The sequence below is a fragment of the Stegostoma tigrinum genome, chromosome 7 (assembly GCF_030684315.1).
Source record: "Stegostoma tigrinum isolate sSteTig4 chromosome 7, sSteTig4.hap1, whole genome shotgun sequence".
Classification (NCBI taxonomy): Eukaryota; Metazoa; Chordata; class Chondrichthyes; order Orectolobiformes; family Stegostomatidae; genus Stegostoma; species Stegostoma tigrinum.
Window position 1 is genome coordinate 88,497,415 of NC_081360.1, and position 19,388 is coordinate 88,516,802.

Sequence of the window (19,388 nt, forward strand, 5' to 3'; positions counted from 1 at the left end):
AGCCATTGAAAGGCAAACCTTTGACGTGAAGCAGGATGCTGGTAATAAACGAGCCCATGTCTCACAATCAATTAGACATGTTTAATTTGTTCTGCAGCATTCAGGTAATTAGCTAAATTTGGTGCAGGCAAGAAGGAAAGCAACTAGATTATGATCCTGATAAACTGGGGTGCCTTGTCAGGATTAAGAACTATTAATCACACAGTTAAAGCAGAGACTTATTTTCTGTTTCAAATAAATTATGGTAATAATGCTTATACGTAGAATCCAAATATCATTTGTAACATTTGTAAATTTTGAATACTCAAGCCATTTGTGAGTGGCTGAAAGAGAGATCCTAGAAGTAAAATTGGGCGGAAGCCAGAAGGGACAATAATGACCATTTTTCACCCTATCCTCCTTCCAATTCAGTGAAAACATCAAGCAAGATGTAGGTTGGGTCACTAATTCTCTAGAGATAATGGGAACTGCAGATGCTGGAGAATCCGAGATAACAAAGTGTGGGGCTGGATGAACGCAGCAGGCCAAGCAGCATCTTAGGCGCAGGAAAGCTGACATTTCGGGCCTAGACCCTTCATCATTTTTCTGCTGGTTTCATGTTATAAGTAGATCTTAATACAGATTGACGCTGTGCCTACCTGGAAGGATGTGAAATAAATTGGGAGAGATATTAAACTGACTGCCATATTGTTATCACTGGTTTTTCACTATCAGATAAAATCAAAAACAAGTCCTTTAACCTAAGGCCTCAATCCTAACTAAATCTACTCAGCAACATTAGAGTGGTTTTGGTAATGCCTATTTTACATCCCACTTGATACAATGGAGGTTAAAGTTGGGTAGCTGTCTCAGGGACACTGGTTCAAACATGGGCTGGTTAGTTGAAAATCCGGCTACAGCATGTTACTGAAAAACATCAAAACGAAACACGCATTCCATCAAGACATTTACTGGTGCCTTTTCCCACACAAGCATTTCCCCAACACCCCAAACCAAACACAAACTTCTACTCAGTCTCTTTAATATTTAGTATTTCTGTTTTACAAGTAACTGCCTGATTCACTTTTGATGGAATTTATGGCTGTGTGTCATCAAAGTATTTTGGCATAGCATTCTGTGTGAGTATTTTTACACCCATCCCCTTAACACAATTCTCACTCAATGGTATACAACACTGAACATTGAACATAGAACATAGGACATTACAGCACAGTACAGGCCCTTCAGCCCTCGATGTTGAGCTGACCTGTCATACTGATCTCAAGCCCATCTAACCTACACTATTCCATGTACATCCATATGCTTATCCAATGACGACTTAAATGTACCTAAAGTTGGCGAATCTACTACCGTTGCAGGCAAAGTGTTCCATTCCCTTACTACTCTCTGAGTAAAGAAACCACCTCTGACATCCGTCCTATATCTTTCACCCCTCAATTTAAAGCTATGCCCCCTCGTGCTCGCCGTCACCATCCTAGGAAAAAGGCTCTCCCTATCCACCCTATCTAACACTCTGATTATTTTATATGTTTCAATTAAGTCACCTCTCAACCTTCTTCTCTCTAATGAAAACAGCCTCAAGTCCCTCAGCCTTTCCTCGTAAGACCTTCCCTCCATACCAGGCAACATCCTAGTAAATCTCCTCTGCACCCTTTCCAAAGCTTCCACATCCTTCTTATAATGCGGTGACCAGAACTGTACACAATTCTCCAAGTGCTGCCGCACCAGAGTTTTGTACAGCTTCACCATAACCTCTTGGTTCCAGAACTCGATCCCTCTATTAATAAAAGCTAAAACACTGTATGCTTTCTTAACAGCCCTGTCAACCTGGGTGGCAACTTTCAAGGATCTGTGTACATGGACACCGAGGTCTCTCTGCTCATCTACACTACTAAGAATCTTACCATTAGCCCTGTACTTTGCCTTCCGGTTACTCCTACCAAAGTGCATCACCTCCCACTTGTCTGCATTAAACTCCATTTGCCACCTCTCAGCCCAGCTCTGCAGCTTATCTATGTCTCTCTGCAACCTACAGCATCCTTCGTCACTATCCACAACTCCACCGACCTTAGTGTCGTCTGCAACTTTACTAACCCATCCTTCTATGCCCTCATCCAGGTCATTTATAAAAATGATAAACAGCAGTGGACCCAACACTGACCCATGCTAGTAACTGGTCTCCAGGATGAACATTTCCCATCAACTACCACCCTCTGTCTTTTTTCAGCAAGCCAATTTCCGATCCAAACTGCTATATCTCCCACAATTCCATTCCTCCGCATTTTGTACAATAGCCTATTGTGGGGAACCTTATCGAACGCCTTGCTGAAATCCATATACACCACATCAACCGGTTTACTCTCATCTACCTGTTTGGTCACCTTCTCAAAGAACTCAATAAGGTTTGTGAGGCACGACCTTCCCTTCACAAAACCGTGCTGACTATCCCTAATCAACTTATTCTTTTCTAGATGATTATAAATCCTATCCCTTATAACCTTTTCCAACACTTTACCAACAACTGAGGTAAGGCTCACTGGTCAATAATTACCAGGGTTGTCTCTACTCCCCTTCGTGAACAGGGGAACCACATTTGCAATCCTCCAGTCATCTGGCACTATTCATGTAGACAATGACGAGTTAAAGATCAATGCCAATGGCTCGGCAATCTCCTCCCTGGCTTCCCAGAGGATCCGAGGATAAATCCCATCCGGCCCAGGGGACTTATCTATCTTCACCCTCTGAAGGATTTCTAATACCTCTTCCTTGTGAACCTCAATCCCACCTAGTCTAGTAGCCTGTATCTCAGTATTCTCCTCGACAACATTGTCGTTTTCTAGAGTGAATACTGTTGAAAAATATTCAATTAGCACTTCCCCTATCTCATCTGACTCCACACACAACTTCCCACTACTATCCTTGATTGGGCCTGATCTTACTTTCATCATTCTTTTATTCCTTCAATACCTATAGAAAGCCTTAGAGTTTACCCTGATCCTATCCGCCAACAACTTCTCATGTCTCCTCCTGGCTCTTCTGAGCTTTCTCTTTAGGTCTTTCCTGGCTACCTCGTAGCCCTCAAGTGCCCTAACTGAGCCTTCACATCTCATCCTAACATAAGTCTTCTTCTTCCTCTTGACCAGAGATTCCACCTGCTTCGTAAACCACGGCTCCCGTACTCTACAGCTTCCTCCCTGCCTGACAGGTACATACTTATCTAGGGCACACAAGAGCTTTTCCTTGAATAAGCTCCACATTTCTAATGTGCCCATCCCCTGCAGTTTCCTTCCCCATCCTATGCTCCCTAAATCTTGCCTAATCTCATCGTAATTGCCTTTCCCCCAGCTATAACTCTTGCCCAGTGGTATACACCTATCCCTTTCCATCACTAACGTAAACATAACAGAATTGTGATCACTATCACCAAAGTGCTCACCTACTTCCAAATCTCATTACCCAGTACCAAATCTAATGTGGCTTCGCCCCTTGTTGGCCTATCTACATACTGTGTCAGGAAGCCCTCCTGCACACACTGGACAAAAACTGATCCATCTATAGTACTCGAACTATAGTGTTCCCAGTCAATATTTGGAAAGTTGAAGTCCCCCATGACAACTACCCTGTCTCTCACTCCTATCGAGAATCATCTTTGCTATCCTTTCCTCTACATCTCTGGAACTATTCAGAGGCCTATAGAAAACTCCCAACAGGGTGACCTCTCCTTTCCTGTTTCTAACTTCAGCCCATACTACCTCAGTTGACGAGTCCCCAAACATCCTTTCTGCAACTGTAATACTGTCCTTGACCAACAATGCCACACCTCCGCCCCTTTTACCATCTTCTCTGTTCTTACTGAAACATCTAAACCCCGGGACCTGCAACAACCATTCCTGTCCCTGCTCTATTCATGATGCCATTTTACAATGTCTACTGGGAAGAGCACAAGACTGATCAATGTGTGAGGTTAGGACAAGGTCAGGTGAATCTGAGAGGCCCTCTATGACAGCCCATTTAGAAAAAAAACTGCTTCCGTGAGGAAAGGCTGGTGCATAAAAACAAACTTCTTTAATGGAGTAGCACATGTTTAACTATGTGGAGCATCGTGGGGAGTTCTGGTATTGTATTCTACGCACATGTGCATGCATGCATATGTTGTAAATGTTTCCAACACTCAACATACAGCCTCAGGCAATATACTGCTCGCAATCTGTCAGTATACTTAATATTTCAGATAGATGATTAGGTGATTATCAATGCCAATTTAAATAACCAAACACTTTGTAACAAAATTATGGAATCTGACTCATCTAACCATTCCTTTTATTGGATGTTTGAGCAGGGGGGCAAGTGGGGAAGCAAAGAGAGGAAGTAGGCCTGGGGAGGCCAGGCCTAATCGTATCATAGCTAGACTGTTAATCCAGAGACTCAAGTAATGATCTGGGCACTTGTGTTCATATCCCGCCACGGCAGATGGTGGAATTTGAATTCAATAAAAATCTGGAGTGAAGAGTCTAATTATGGACATCTAATTCACTAAAGTCCTCTAACGAAGGAAACTGCCAACCTTACCTGGCCTACATGTGACTCCAGGCCCACAACAATGTGGCTGATGCTTAACAATCTGAGCAATTAGTGATGGGCAATAAATTCTGGCCCATCAAGTGACATCCACCTGCTGTGAACAAATTGAAATAAGGATCACAATCCAGCCCGATCCCTCTGCACCTTCCAGCTGCGACTGCTCGATGCTGAAGTTTCTCACCAATGGGGCAGCATGGTGGCTCCATGGTCAGGCATGTCTGCCTCACAGGGCCAGGGACCTTGGATTCCACCCTCAGGAGACTGTTTGTGTGGATTTTCCACATTCTCCCCATGTTTGCATGGGTTTCCTTCGGGTGCTCCAGATGATAGAGGGTGAGGTACAGTTGTTTTGGGGACCTGGGTAAGTGGTGAGGGGGATGGATGGAATGGAGGGGCAACTGTAAGTGCTAGTAAATGAATGACATCCCTCCACACCACCAGAACACACAGGGTGGATTAATGAGATCCTTAAATGATCATTCTTCAAAGACTTAAGGGATTCAATTGTCAGTCGGATGGGGAAGCCACTGAAGAACATTACTGCCCAGTGATTAATTGGGGTGCAAGTAAGGGGCAGGTATTCGGTTTCCTATCTGACGCCCTTCCTACTGATTAAATGAGGTTTCCCCACCACAGACCCATTGATTTCTCCCCCATTTTCTCTCACTCACTCATACACATAAATCTCCAAGCTTAGACAACTGCGCTTAATTCCTCCTTAAAACTCTTAAAATAGTCTATTTTTATTTTAAAAAAACAGCAAATCAAAAATAAATCTGAAGACAATGAATAGTTCTGAATAACTCAAAGGTACCTGCTGCACCCCATTTCCACTCACATCTAAAAACCACAAATCCACATTAAATTGCCGCTTTATCCTGTGTTTTTTTTTGAAGGCATTGGCTTGAGGATTGGATTCAAAGGACTGCTCATGAGTAATGCAGCCAATCAGTTGAAATAATCAGATGAAGTGTTACCCAAAGGAATGTTGATCACAGCCAACAGTACTTGCAGGGAGGGGCCTGAGATTTGAACCTCCAACCTTGTAAACTGGCTCAGTGTCGAACTCTACTGTGGTCAATTTGGCCAATTAGACAGTGATTCAAGCAGGTGCCATTTTACTCTGTCTGTGCTAACACTTTTAAGGCCAAATGTTTCTGCAAATGGCTATGTTGAGTAAAAGTGGGCAAGCACACATAAGTTTATCATAGATAACAACGTGTGAAGCTGGATGAACACAGCAGGCCAAGCAGCATCTCAGGAGCACAAAAGCTGATGTTTCGGGCCTAGACCCTTCATCAGAGACGTCTACTTTTGTGGTCCTGAGATGCTGCTTGGCCTGCTGTGTTCATCCAGCTCCACACTTTGTTATCTTGGATTCTCCAGCATCTGCAGCCCCCATTATCTCTGATCATAAGTTTATCATAAGTAGATTCTACCTAAGTTCCCCTTCTCTTGTTAAAAGCAGATGGAATTGCAGAATTCAGTCACCCCAAAACATCAGGAAATATCTGGATAAAGAATGGAATTAACATATTGAATCATGATAAAGTAATGGTCCTAAATATAAACTAATGGAGATGCAGAATGGGCCCAGTATGAGACCTGGTGGCATCAGCAGTAGCTGCATTGGCAAGGTGGGCCCGAAGCAGACTCATGGTGGCAGTGGAGTTGAGTTTGGGTAGTACCAGGCAGCACTGGTGATGTCTGCATTGATGAGGTCCAGTGAGGACTCATACTGGCGATGGCATCAGTGGAGGCTAGATGGCGCCAAAGAGTAAACAAAGTGTGAGGCTGGATGAACACAGCAGGCCAAGCAGCATCTCAGGAGCACAAAAGCTGATGTTTCGGGGCCTAGATTCTCCAGCAGCTGCAGTTCCCATTATCTCTGGTGCCAAAGAGGTGGCGACTTTGGTTCCAGCAACAGAAGTGAGGTGGTGAAGGGAATTCATTCCTGGCCACTGGGCCCATTGCCCACAACTGAGCACTTAACAAATAGGACTGTAAGGTTGAACACATTTTCTTTACCCTTTTACTTTTCTGCCTTTATATTCTAGGTTTTGGGTATTTTTTTCTGCGTTTTAAGATGGCGCTGGAGTTTGGTGACACTATACAACACTTTTCACTGTACTTTTGTAGCAAAATACACGTGACAATAAATAATTTAAATTGAATGTGATTCTGTCGATCACCAGTAAAGATCCTGGCGTTGTGCAAATAAAAGTATAAGAGCAGATAAAATAAAAGTAGTCCATCATGGGCCTCCTGCAGAGCCACAATGATGCCACCCGAAGGTTGCAGGAACAGCAACTCATATTCCGCCTGGGAACCCTGCAGCCTAATGGTATCAATGTGGACTTCACCAGTTTCAAAATCTCCCCTTCCCCCACCGCATCCCTAAACCAGCCCAGTTCGTCCCCTCCCCCCACTGCACCACACAACCAGTCCAGCTCTTCCCCCCCACCCACTGCATCCCAAAACCAGTCCAACCTGTCTCTGCCTCCCTAACCGGTTCTTCCTCTCACTCATCCCTTCCTCCCACCCCAAGCCGCACCCCCATCTACCTACTAACCTCATCCCACCTCCTTGACCTGTCCGTCTTCCCTGGACTGACCTATCCCCTCCCTACCTCCCCACCTATACTCTCTCCACCTATCTTCTTTACTCTCCATCTTCGGTCCGCCTCCCCCTCTCTCTTCCTATTTATTCCAGAGCCCTCACCCCATCCCCCTCTCTGATGAAGGGTCTAGGCCCGAAACATCAGCTTTTGTGCTCCTGAGATGCTGCTTGGCCTGCTGTGTTCATCCAGCCTCACATTTTATTATCTTGGAATTCTCCAGCATCTGCAGTTCCCATTATCTCTGAAAATAAAAGTAGAATTTGGCTTGATTTGCAAGCGTAACATTATGGCCTCGGGTTTGCCATCATTTTCTTCAGTTGCTAGGTGATAGGTTTGCACTGGTGAATGCTGGGAGATTAGTAACCTCACTTTTCAATCCTGCTGGAAAACTACTCTATTTGGTGTCAGTAAGGGGTAAACTGGCCTCAAATTGTACTATCTGAAGGACGATAATTCCTTGGTTATTGTACCCTGCCAGGGGGAACCTGCTAACTCTAATAAAACAAAACTCCATTGTCCATTGGGTGTACTGAAGGAGCCCTAAGCAACATGACACAACATGACGGGTCAATGCCTCTCATTTGAAATATGTACTTTCTTCTGTTGTCTGCCAAAAGCTCGGGCTTCAGTGGTTATTAACCAACACTACAAAAGTACCATGATTGTTATTACAGTTAAGGTGAGGTGGCAAACCAAAGCCACAACATGGTAGAGCTGGAAATCTCAGTAAGCGTGATGATGGCAGTCATCTTCAATTGTTGTAAAAATCCTTCTGGGTTCACAAATGTCCTTGAAGAAAATAAATCTGCCCTTGTTGCCTGGTCTGGCCTATATGTAAATCCATACCCACTGAAATATGATTGGCTGCCTTGAAAAATAGCCCTAGCAAAACACTCAGTTCAAAGACACTGATAGATGGCCAACAAATGCTGACTATGTAGCAATGCCCATGTTCCATGGAAGGAAAAAATGGACTGTTCTATAGAGAAGGAAATACTTATGATTGGACTTATCTTATTGCTCAACAATTATCTTATTGGATGCAGTAAGAGCACAGTTATTAGCCATCAATTTCCAGGAATTCAAGGAAAAATTCTAAAGTTAATTAAGCAAATCTGCATGTGAAAACAAATCGTTGCTCGCATTTGAACAGAACTACCAAAACCTGGAAACTAGATATTTGCTCCTGGCTGACATATTTATCATAAGGCTTTCCAGTTTTAGGACACATGACTTGAAATTTCAGAATTTGCAGAAATGCCAAAACGAGTGAGATGATACTTCATCAGCACAAACCGAGTCGACAAAAAGTCAATTCCCTGTGCACAGCCACGGTAGTTACAATATTTATGGATTGGATTTAGCCCAATTCACTAAAATTCAATATGGTCTTTCTGCATATCATGTTGTGCCTGCTTCTACTGCTCAGAATTAGTTGAGCGCAGCCATCTTTTACTGTATCCTGTTACGAAGAGACATGAATACTATCCATTGGATGGAAGAACCCAAGTAGAACTGATCTACTTAGGTTCCAGCTGATGCAGGCTGATTGTGGAACAGTGATGCATTTGGCTTGCTGTGTTCTCTTTGTGGAAGTTTTGCTTATTTAAATTTCACTGACTATGACAGAGAATAATTCCTGATTAAATTGCTTGTGGCATTTCTGTATCCTTCACAATTGTGGACAGGCGACCCATTCAGATCTGCACTGATGTTTATACAACGATGTTTGGCTTAGAACAGAAATGAGCTTAAATGGCCATTGTTGTTTGGTTAATGTATCTGGTGAGTCACTCCACGGTGATTTTAAGTAGGAATATTTATGAGACTAAATAGTCAAATATGGGTGCAGACAAAATTGTGTCTGGAAATAAGCAGTCTCAGAAAAACATTAACTTGACTGTGTAGGTGTAAGTTTATCTGTCTTTTCAAAAGGCCCATCGGTCTTATTTTAAGGTTACCAATGTTAGAATCTCAAGGAACGTAGTTCAGGAGGAGGGGGAAAAATATAGAGAATTAATAATTAGAGAAAAGGAGAAAAATGCCCCTATGATTTTGTTTGCGTTACTTGAATGTTTTTCTTTGTTTGTTACAATGGTATTGGAGTTGGGGGAAAAGGGCTGCACAAGCAATAGCCAAGAATCATTCCATATGCTTTCCAATTTGACTCTGAAGGCACAACTAGGGACAATTGGGCAGCTAATGGTAGAGCAGAAATATGGTAAGGGAAGATCCAGGAATATATCCGATTGGAGTCTGTGACTCTGTCTTAATGACTTAAAACAGAATTAAACAACTTCAGTAATGAGGAAGAAGTTGGGACTGTTCTCCTAGGAGAGAAGAAAATTGAGAGGAGATTTGATGGAGGTTTTCAAAATCATGAGTAGGCAGGATAGAGTAGATAGGAAGAGGTTGTTCCTACTGGCAACTGAAAAAAGAATGAAAGGGAAAAGACTTGAAGTGATGAGCAAATGAAGCAAAAGTGATGTGAGAAAAATCTTTTTCATGCAGTGAGGTCTTATGGTATGGAATGTATATCTGGAAATGTGGAGGCAGGTTCAATTGAGGCATTCAAGAGGGCATTAGATGGTTATTTGAAGAGAAATGGCATGCAGAGACATGGGGAAAAGGCAGGAGGTTGGCACTGAGTAATTGAACTGGTGTAGACATGATGGGCCAAATGGCCTACTTCTTCTGTGATTTTATGATTGCAAATCTAAAATGGAAATCTAAGCGGAAACATGCAAAATGCCAGTCAGCCCTTGAAAGGATCTATGGTTCGGCTGTGACTTTCTTTAGCCCAGCTCTGGTGAAGAGCATCAAGTCACGTGCAGTATACTCAATGATTCAATTGCACATGCGTGCAAAGAGAGAAATCACAACAAAATTTTCTGCAGAGTTATGTGGATTCTTCAAACATTAAACCATCTTCTCCAGGTTTCTGCTATTTCTTACATTACTGTGTTAATTCCTATTGCAATCTAAACTTGCTTTAATAAGTACTTCTCAAAGAGCCAAGATTCTTGGGTGATCAAGGACAGAGTATGACTGTACAAGGTTCTCCCCAAGATGGCTATGTTGCAATAATCTTGGGGGAGGTCATTAAAAAGCTGTGCATAGAAGGGGGAGTGAACACAATGCAAGCAAGAATGTACGTGCTTTCTAATCAGACAAGCCCAGATCAAGGGCCTGAGACCCTGGGCTCACTGAGTGTTGAACTTACCTGCCTCACTCAGCGAACTATGGCTGTTGAACAAAATGCCTTGAGAATCTATTTTTGGTCGAGTTTTCTCTTTGGAAAAAAAACCTTGCAGAAACTAATGTGAGATGTTCACAGTCAGTCTTCACAGCACAGCCAGACAGTCACTGATAACATTTCAAGTTACTTATTAGAAAAGCTGCACAATCAGAAAGCAGTTAGGATGTTAGAATAATCCTTGACTTCCCCAAGCTATGGAGCTGTAAAGCTAAAGGCCTCAGCTTCCAGTTGGAGATCAGTGAATGTGTTGACAGTGTGAGCCTGGCTGCCTTTTACTGTTATATTACTCATCTACAGTCACTGGGAGAACTGCTCTAGTCACCATGTGCATCAATCTCATAAACATACACAAAAAACCTTGTGCTAGACACCAGACTGTAAGATATTGGGGTCAAAGTAAGCCATTCAGCCCATCTAGTCTGGTTCCCCATTCAATGAGATCATGGCCGTTCTTCAATTTCACTTTCCTGTCTTTTCCCTATAATCCTAATTCCTTTGCTGATTAAACATCTGTCTCTCCCAGCCTTGAATATACTTAATGACTCAGCCTCAACAGCCCTCTGTGGTAAAGAATTCCACACATACACAAGCCTCTGAGAGAAGAATTTCCTCTTCATCTCTGTCAGACCCCTTATTCTGAGAATATGTCCTCTGGTCCTAGACTCTCCCACAAGGAGAAACAACCTTTCTGCATACACCTTGTCAAATGTCCTAAGAATCTTGTATGTTTCAATAAGGTTGCCCCTCATTCTTCTATATTCCAATGACTGGAGGTCCAATCTGCTCAACCACCATTCATAAAACAGTCCCATTGTACAGTGTCAGCCTAGTGAACGCTCTCTGGACTGCCTCCAATGCCAGTATATCTTTCCTTAGATACGGGCCCTAAGACAGTTCACAGGATTCCATCCGTGGTCTGACTAGTGCCTTCCCTCATTTTAGCAAAACCTTATGACTTTTATATTTCTTACATTACTGTGTTAATTCCTATTGCAATCTAAACTTGCTTTAATAAATACTTCTCAAAGAGCCGAGATTCTTGGGTGATCAAGAACAGAGTATGACTGTACAAGGTTCTCCCCAAGATGGCTATGTTGCAATAATCTTGGGGGAGGGCCCCTTTGAAATAAAGGGCAACATTCCATTCGCCTTCCCTATTGTCCACTGAACTGGGATGCTTGTTTTTGTGATTCCTGGACAAGGACTCACAAAACCCTCTGTTTTGCAGGTATTTGCAGTTTTTCTTCATTTAAATAATATTCTGCTCCTCTATTCAATGTAATGAACAGCAACAGTCAGACACACCTAAGTTAGTTGTCCAAGGTACCTTGGATGACAAAATGCTGTAAAGCCTTGAACAAATCTATACCTTCTGGAAGGGGAGTGGAAAACAACTGTGGCACAACTGAGGCAGTAGGAAATAAGAGAAAGGTCCTATCTGTATATGCAGGATACACCCAAGACGCCTCTCACCAAGTTCCTCAGCTCAAACATAGTCCAAGATAGCAGCTTGTACTGTGGTGGTTGGAAAGGGGTAATATTTGATTGATTCCGGTAAGCACCAGCTTCATGAGACAGTGCTCTTGGGGCCCAGGGTGGTGCGAAGAGACAGTTGGTAGAACATGGACCTGAAGCTCGTGTGCCCCGAGCACCCTCTGTAGCAGTGTGGGCCATATTCATGTAATGTGCAAGTAGGTGCAGTGATGCAATATGTTTCCTCTTATTTACTGAACAAGATTCTTCTGATTAGACCAGAAAAATAGTCATCCCCATCCACAATATTGGTCTTGAATGAACTGAAACACACGAGAAAATGGGCAAAAAAGCACCAGAGACAATCTCTGGTGCCTTTCCTAGCGGAGAGCGGTCAGTCAACTTGATGTTAATCAGCTCCTTGAATGATTTCAGTACACATGATCAGGAAGACAATTTAAGACAGAATGGGACAGGTGAGTGGTACAATGGATAAAGTCTCACTTAACTGAGTTTCATCTATTTTCTTACAGTTGAGGCATCAAACTTGTAATTTGCAACTTTTTGTTCCTGAGTATAAGCATCTAGAAAGCAGTGGTCTTGGGACAGTGTTTCAGAACTTTGTTGCTGATCACACTGAATAACACCCACAGGAAGTCGCCACTGATTGGAATCCCAATCACCAATAGTCAGCCTTCACCACCAAAGCACAGTAACAGCGACTGTCTGTACCATCTACAAGATATTTTGCAGTAACTTGCCAAGATTTCTTTAACTGCACCTTCCAAATCTTGTGACCTCTACCACCTAGAAGTAAGCCATAGGAGAAGCACTATTTCCAAGTTCCTCTCCAAAGCCACAGAGCAACCTGACCTGGATATACTTTCCTTACTGTCACTGGGTCACAATCCTGGAACTCCCTTCTGAATAGCACTTTCAGTGTGTCTACATCTCAAGGACTGCAGTGGTTCAACAATACAGCTCAGGGCCACCTCCTCAAGAAAGATTAAGAATGGCAATAAATGATGACCAAATAACACTGCCCACATTCCACAAATGAGTAAGAACAACTTACAATTATCGAGGCTTCCACCTTGGCTGTTTGTGGCACATTTTGGGTATCTCATTTGAGGAGTAAAAGTGATGAATGAGGCAGTGCTTTCAAAGCCAACGCTCCTGAGTGTGTTGACGCTCATCAAGCAAATGTGATTTCATGGATAGCAGACGGAGGCATTACTAAGGAGTGTTCTAAGTTGACATTGTGCCTCCCAGGGTCAAAAGTTAAACTGACAAATGGTGGCATCACGTGTGGACTGAAATATGCCACCATGATAATGATCCGTGGATACATTAGCAGGTGACTTAAAGCTAAGTTTGAGGATGAAACACTTTAATACTGCCGCTTGCTGCTAACATGTCGTATGTCAGGCAGCCACACCGCTGCTCACCATGTTGCGTGTGTAGATAAAGCAAGCCTGCATCTTGCCACCTGGTAGGTTTGCTGCTACTATCCATATGCCAATGTGGTCTAGTGCGGCAGTGGAAAACCACTTAGTGGTCAATCTAGAACATTTATTGAGCAGGATGTGATTTATTGCATGTGATCAACTAGTTACAGCTTAACAAAAACAGAAACTGCTGGAGAAACTCAGCAGGTGTGGCAGCATGTGTGGAAAGAAAGCAGAGTCATTGTTCGGATTCAGTGACCCTTCTTCAAAACTGGACCCAAATCATTGGCTCTGCTTTTCCTCTACAGATAGTGCTAGACCTATTGAGTTTCTCCAGCAATTGATGTTTCTGTGTCATATTTCCAGCATCCACAGTTCTTTTGTTTTTACTTACAGCTGACATTGATAATGAAAGGCATTGTTTCAAAGACAGTGAGGGGACCTGGTTGTTATGCCTCTCTCCTTCAAGATCCTGAGCTATCCTGTTCACAAGTCCATGTCACATCACCATAGTAGGGGCTCCTCATGGTACTCTTTAGTAATAACCTTTTCTCATGGATTGGTCTCCAGCAATCAGCTAATGTGCAGAAGTAAAGCTTCCCCATTTCCTAATGGATCTGATTGTCCAACAACATGTGCAGCTTGAAGATATTGACAATAATGAAGTGCAAACATCACATCAGAAGTGATAAGGATACAATTCTGATAAACAATCAACATTAGCAGCATTTACCTACCCGTGAATAGCATGGATGGAGTGAGGCTCATAATGGTATCTTCCTTCATGATGCCGCATATCGATTGGTATGGGCGTATGGAAGGCTGGGAAAATGTGGTGCGATGCTGAAATAAAGAAAAGGAGCCATTAAAAAAAAATGCAGCCTAAAGTGGAAAGATAACATTCAAAGGCAATGGTTCCCATAAGGCTGTAGATATTTCAGAAGCAGGAGTATGTTCACTAGAAAGACAGATGAGGAGCTTCATGTTCGCTATTGGCTGAATCAGACAAGAGAAGCAGAATTAATAAATAATCAAAGTCATTCACAGCGTTCCTACATCACAAACATTAAAGGCCTCCAACTGGGTTTCTGACAAAGACCTGCAGCTACACATGCTTTGAACTCTACAAGATGGCAGAAAGTGTGAAAGGAACTTGTGTGACGCACACAAACAGAACATGACAGGGCTGGGAGAGGGAAGCAGAGGTCAGAGTCGGTGCTGAATGCAGGAGCTGATCCAGCGCTTGGTTGGGAAGGTTTGTGTATTTGAGTGTGTGGTGCAGGGAGGGAGTGTGTTGGAGGGGTTGGTGTGTGAGGAAGAAGTTAAACTTCAGCTGGCACCCTGCAGTAAGAATGTTAATGGAGATTCATACAGGACTGGGTTGTTAAGACAACCAGAAGCCACTTCAGCTGCTTCTAATCAGACAGATGATGCCTAAATCTTTGGGGGATTAAGTACAGGGGATTCAGAGTTATCACGTTCAAAAACATTACATCAAGCACAGCCCAATTACATCTGAAATAGTATGTGAGGTTCAGCGCATCTCAGCTGAAGTGGCTATAGAGTAAATTACAGCCCTCTGTCAACTCTTCCTTGCTTCTGCCCATACTTCAGATGATGACTACCCTTTGGTTATTGAAACTGCTGAAGCACAGCAAAATGTATTAGAGTCCCCCAGCTTTTCATTTATCATACAATCTCCTGCTTTGATAGTTCAGTAAACTCTGCTCAGCTCAGTATTAACGTTTACCTGTCAAAGTACAAGCCATGTTCGGAGACTGACAGCCATCTTAATCGTGAACAGCAGCTCAATCAGTCTTTACATAAGGTTCGAAAAATTAAGCATTATAGTTTCTCTCTGTCTGTCTATCTCACTATCTCTCTCCATTTCACGTAACGTGATACAAATGGCTGACTATTCCTAGGCTTCTTTGGCCAAATTCTGATATGGTTCAGAATTTAACAACTGGGGATCACTAGAGGAAAAACTGGATGATATAAGTCATACAGGGTAAAGGCATGGGTGAGGGCATTAAGTCTATTCTGTGTCAAGTAAATTGTGCTGACCCTACACTGCATTTCATGCTGTCTGATGAACAAGTAAGAATTTGGTTGGATTCACACTTTTTGTAAAACTGTCCACTGTCATACAAGCCAAGCCTCCTTTGTAGCTCCAGCAACCCAAACTGTATCGAACCAATTGGCTTAGGCTTCAACAACTATCAGGGTCTGACCACTTTATGGATATGTGAAGCCACCAGTACAATGTTCCGCTGCAACAGCCACAGAAAGAGCACAAGAAAACGGCTTTATTCAACTTGCAGCATAAGTTAGTACACCATTAATAATGGTCAGAGTGAAAAACAGAAGCAAATTACCCTCATGAGAAACAGCAAACGGGGGCTACTAGGGCCTGGCAGAAAAATGTAGTCTGAACTAGGTCATGGAAACATGACAGTTGAGTGAGTTAAAACAAACAGTGGAATGGTAGAGTTCAGCTCAGAGGGAACACACCAGCTGATTAACTGAGGATGAGCCTCTCCCAGTTACACTCTGTGCTATTAAACACGGCAGGGTGAGCCCTCTCAGTCACACAGTGTGCTTAACTGTTTCAAGCTGAATCTCCCTTTACTCTCAGGTTAACATGGGGCTAGAGCGTGTGTAGTTTTGACGAGTAATGTGCATGGAAGCTAGACTGAACAAGCGTCCAGCACTTCCTGAAGGAAAATACTTTCTTTGCTTTCAAAAAAAATTTCTAAAGTTACACTTTTTTAAATAAAAATTGGAAAAATACTTGTGGGTTATTAACATGAATTTGGGAAAAATCACAATGAAAAGTAAAAGTTTTAAGAAATTGCTTGGTGTATGACTAATTTTAAAATTAGATGTTATTGCTTCAACTTTGTGTGGCATGTTGTTGATTTGTGTTTATTTGCAGCCAGTAGTAACAGAGGTTATAAACACCAAGAAATGGCATTCGCTTTCAGATATTACATGGACACAGCACTCAACACAGGAGACCATTCAGACCATTTAGACAGTACTAGCTCTTTGAAGAAGCTCGGCAATTAAGCTCACACTGTCGTTCTTTTCCCCCTATCCTTGCATGATTCTGTTTTACAAGCAAATATACAAATCGTTTTAAATCTGCTTTCATCAGTCTTCAGTCTTGAATATCTCAATACACTATGGAAAACTATATCTCCCCACTGGCTGTTGTCTTGTCACTGTGTACAATTCTGGTCACCCTACTGTAAGAAGGGTATTATTAAACTGGAAAGGCTGCAACAAGATTGAAAAAATGTTACTGAGACTGGTAGGTTTGAGTTATAAGGAGAGGCTGGATGGGCTACAATTTTTTTTCCCTGGAACATAGGAGGTCGAGGGGCAACCTTATGGAAGTTTATAAAATCATGAGGGACACAGATAGGATGAATAAACAAGGTCTTTTCCCCAGGGTAGGGAGTACAAGACTAGATGACATAGGTTTAAGTTGAGATGGGTGTGACATAGAATGGTTCAGCCTGGATTTATTTAAAAGGAACCTGAAAGGCAAGTTTATGACACAGAAGGAGGTACGCATATGGAAACAGCTGCCAAAGGTAGTACAGGCAGGTACAATTCCAACATGTAAAAGACATTTTGATGAGTACGTGGATAGGAATGATTTAGAGGGACATTTAGAGGCAGCAAAGAGACTGGTTTAATTTAGGAAACCTGGTTGACATGGGTGACTTAGGCCGAAAATCTGGTTCTGTGCTGTATGTAAAACTCTAGAATTTTACAGTATGGAAGGCGGTCATTTGACTCATCATGTCTGCGCCGGTTCCCAAAAGAACTACTCAGTTAGTTGCATTCCTCAGCCCTATCTCTTCAGCGCTTTAAATTTATCCCTTTCAAATACATATCCAGCTCTCTTCTGAAACCTCCTATGGAATCAGCCTCCACCAATCTCCCAGGCAATGCATTCCAAATCCTAACATCTCTCTGAGTAAAGACGTGTCTCCTCATTTCACTTCTATCTCTCCAACTGACAATCTTGAAATTCTGACCCCTTTTAACTGGCATACCAATGAGGGAAAACAAAATATCCTTCTTCACCCCGTCAAAATTATTCAGTGAGGTCACCTCTTAATCTTCTCGGCTCCAAGGAGAATGAAGCCAATTTCTCTAATCTTTCCTGGAATCTAAATTACTGGTATCATTCTCGTAAATCTCTTTTGCACTCTCTTCAGGGTTTTAACATCCACCTTAAAGATGGTACTCAGAAATGAACACAATGCTCCAAATGCGGTTTGACTAATGACCTCTGGAGATGTAGCATTGCTTCCTTGCTTTTACACTCTACATCTCCATAAGCCTCCTTAATAACTGTTTTAACTTGCCTGGCCATCTCTCTCAGGAATCGAGGATGTATACCATCTAGGCCTGGAGTTCTAGCCAGTTTTGCATCTCTTCTTTATCTATCACCTATCTTAGAGCATTGCCCAGAGGCTACCGACTCTCCACCTACTGTAAACAGATTAGTTCCTTAGCTACTACTCACACTAGAATTTTTAGAAAAAGGTCACATTTATTCTAATCTAAAAACCTCAATGAAAGCGATGAGTGTTGTTGCAGGGTAGGCAGTACAGGCAGTGGTGGAAGGGGGAGATTTGAAAAGCAGAGGAAATGCACTTTTCCACAACAGTATCTATCGGGCTTTCATGTCACTGTAGCTTTCATCAGGGCATGAACAATAATGCAGTGACTGAGCACTGTCACCAATCACAACACAGAGAACACCATTTCCAAACCTGGTGAACTTTACCAGCAAGTACATGCCTTTCCTGAACTGCTGGTAATAACTACTCACAAAGCAAAATTGCTGACAAAAACAAAACTGAAGTCAAAGTCACTTTTACATGACATGATTTTATAACATAACTCTTGAAAAGCTGTATTCCATCTTCTTCTATATGTGACTATACAACCATAAGATCATAAGACACAAGAGCAGAAATTAGGGTATATGGCCCATCGAGTCTGCTCTGCCATTCAATCATGGCTGATAAGTTCCTCAACCCCATTCTCCTGCTTTCTCCCTGTAACCATTGATCACCTTGATAATCTACCTTAGTCTTAAATGCGCTCAATGACTTGGCCTCCACAGCCTTCTGTGGCAGTGAATTTCATAGATTCACCACTCTCTGACTAAAGAAGTTTCTCCTTATCTCTGTTGTAAAAGATTTTCCCTTTACTCTAGTCTGTGCCCTTGGGTCCTAGACTCTCCTACCGATGGAAGCATCTTCTGAACATCCACTCTGTCCAGGCCATTCAGTATTTTGAGCATTTCAGTTAGATGCCTCCCTCATCCTTCCAAACTCCAATGAGTATAGTCCCAGAGTCCTCAAACATTCCTCATATGTTAAACTTTCCATTATATCAAATGGTGTTCTAGCCCCTTGAGCCTATTCCTGCATTCAATTTGATCATGACTGATTTGTATTTGAATTCCACCTTGGCCCCATATTCTTTAGAAGTTTTGACTAACAAAGAGCTATCAAGTGTATGGTTTGAATGTTTAAAAGTGAACTATGTTTTGGCGGAAGGGAGTTCCTGACCTGCGCCATGCTGTGTGGCTTGCTCTAGGACATGAAAATAAACCTTCCCTTCCCACTTTTGCAAAGAAGTATTTTGATACCTGACACGTCATTGTAATCATCCAATTTCCAGATCCCTAGCAAGTGCTCACCCAACAGCACTGTGGTCAGCTGATTATTTGTGGGGTTCTTGTGATAGAGTCAGACAGCATTGAAACAGACCCTTCAGTACTGCTCGCCAGCACTAACCAGAAACCCTAAACTAAACTAGTCCCATTTGCCTGCATTTGGCCCATATCTCTCTAAGCCTCTCCTATTCACATACCCATCCAAGTATGTTTTAAATGTTGTATATGTATCCACCTCTACCACTTCCTCTAGTAGCTTATTTCACACAAGTACTACCCTCTGTGTGAAAATGTTTC

At 42.5% G+C, this 19,388-nt stretch overlaps 1 protein-coding gene across 5 annotated transcripts in view; it reads right to left on the reverse strand.

Moving 5' to 3' along the window:
• Window positions 1-19,388, reverse strand: part of gli2a (GLI family zinc finger 2a) — a 382,695-nt gene that overhangs the window by 135,468 nt on the left and 227,839 nt on the right. For all 5 annotated transcript variants that reach the window (XM_059647512.1, XM_048535196.2, XM_048535193.2 and 2 more), the window contains one exon: window positions 14,119-14,224. In XM_059647512.1, the coding sequence (XP_059503495.1) occupies window positions 14,119-14,224 (106 nt within the window). The remainder of the gene's footprint in view (window positions 1-14,118; window positions 14,225-19,388) is intronic.